Source organism: Helobdella robusta (genome assembly GCF_000326865.2).
Source record: "Helobdella robusta unplaced genomic scaffold HELROscaffold_11, whole genome shotgun sequence".
NCBI lineage: Eukaryota > Metazoa > Annelida > Clitellata > Rhynchobdellida > Glossiphoniidae > Helobdella > Helobdella robusta.
In genome coordinates this window covers 4674959-4676665 of record NW_008703617.1, presented here as the reverse complement: position 1 = coordinate 4676665, position 1707 = coordinate 4674959, and the positions used below count along the sequence as shown (strand labels likewise).

Here is a 1707-nt window from a genome sequence, read left to right as displayed (position 1 = left end):
ATGGAAACAGAACTTTCAAACTTCGCTGAGAAGACAAGCATCAGAGGAATTCCGAAGTTTTTCAGAGCAAGTGATATTTTTCTGAAACTACTTTGGCTGTTTACGGTGTTGGCGTCAACAACATTCACGATATTTTTGCTGTACGAATCAATTGGTAAATTCATTTCAATGCCTGTCACGACTAGTTTTGGTGAAAAAGTAAAAAACATATTGCACAATCTTTGATAATTTCAGAAATTTCATTTTTTTATCACTTTAGGTTTTCAAATGAAAATTAATTAAATTTGAAATTTAAACCGTTTTTCAACAGAAGATATAAAACTTTTTCTTGTGAAATAATTTTAAATTTGTTTGCAGGTTGATCAAAAGATAACATTCCCAGACATCACGTTATGCAATTTAGACCCATTCGCTGAGGGTAAGCCTAAGGAGTTAACTTTTAAAGAATTTTTCAATTTGATTGATAGCGGAAAAAACATGGTGATTGAAGAAATTAGTTCAATAAATAAATTGAGAAAAGATAATTCATTCAAAACGTTTGACGCCGATGGTATAATTAATGAGTTCCAATCGTCTTCTGGCTACATGTTGAATTTGAGGAAAGACCGTCCCAAATCAGAAGACTGCCCCCATTTCATCGTTGAGTGCAGTTTCTTTGACTATGACTGGTTCAAAATGGATAATCCATGCTCATCTGAAAATTTCACGAGACGTTGGAATGCGAACTATTACACATGCTACACTTTGAAGACGAGCACATTACAGATAGACAACTCAACAGTTGTTAGAGGATTAACTCTGCTACTGAACATTGGTCCTCCGAATTATAATCAGCTTCCTTACAAATCCTCACTAACAAACTCACAAGCCAGGAGAGTAGTTGTTAGTGTGCACCTTCCAGGAACTGCACCTGATCTCAAACGTGGATTCACACTGGCTCCTGGTACCGAAAACATCGTAGAAATAATTTCAACTTTAAATCTTCGTCAGAATAAAGCTAATAACAAGTTTGTATACCTTAAAACTAACACTATGTTTAGTTTAAATATCATGTAAAATCATAATTTTAAGAATCAGTGCGCTGACAGTAAGACAATGCCTTTTTTGTCGTCATCAGAGCTTTATAACAGCAACGTATGCACAGAGTACTGCCAGCAACAGCTGATGCAAACCAATTGCGGTTGTATGACTCACCTGTTCAGTTTGCCTGATGAAAATATCGATGAAATTGAAATGTGTGGAAACTTGTCAGTGTCTCAAACCGAGACTGAGGAGACGTCTTTGGAACGGAGCATTAAACAATTTATTTGTTCGGCAGTAAATATTTCGCAAGAAAATGTTGAATACTGCAAGAAGGAATGTTTGTTACCTTGCAACGAGCTCACATTTGAAACTCTGCTTTCGACAGCAACTTGGCCTCAACCGTCCATTCAAATGGATCTTTTTAATAAGTTTTTCAACGTTTGCATGGATTCACACGCTAAAGTTAGAGCCAGGTACATCAATTATTTCAGCTACAATCTCCAAAATCAAGAACTCTTTGCCGAGTATGACAGTAGTAACAGATTCAATGGATTTTCATTTTCGAATTTAACACAAATTCAAGAATCTCTTCTCCAGATAAAATTTGTTATCAATCAAAATTATCTTTACTACCAATCAGAAAGTTTCACATACAACTGGCAATTAATGACTGGCTCCATTTGA

General features: G+C 35.4%; 1 protein-coding gene across 1 annotated transcript; it reads left to right on the top strand.

Moving 5' to 3' along the window:
* On the top strand, positions 1-1707 carry HELRODRAFT_167586 (hypothetical protein; the record flags this gene model as incomplete). The annotated part of the gene is made up of 3 exons (XM_009013084.1): positions 1-198; positions 358-943; positions 1118-1707. The coding sequence occupies 3 exons, from the start codon at positions 1-3 to the stop codon at positions 1705-1707; spliced, it is 1374 nt and encodes a 457-aa protein (XP_009011332.1).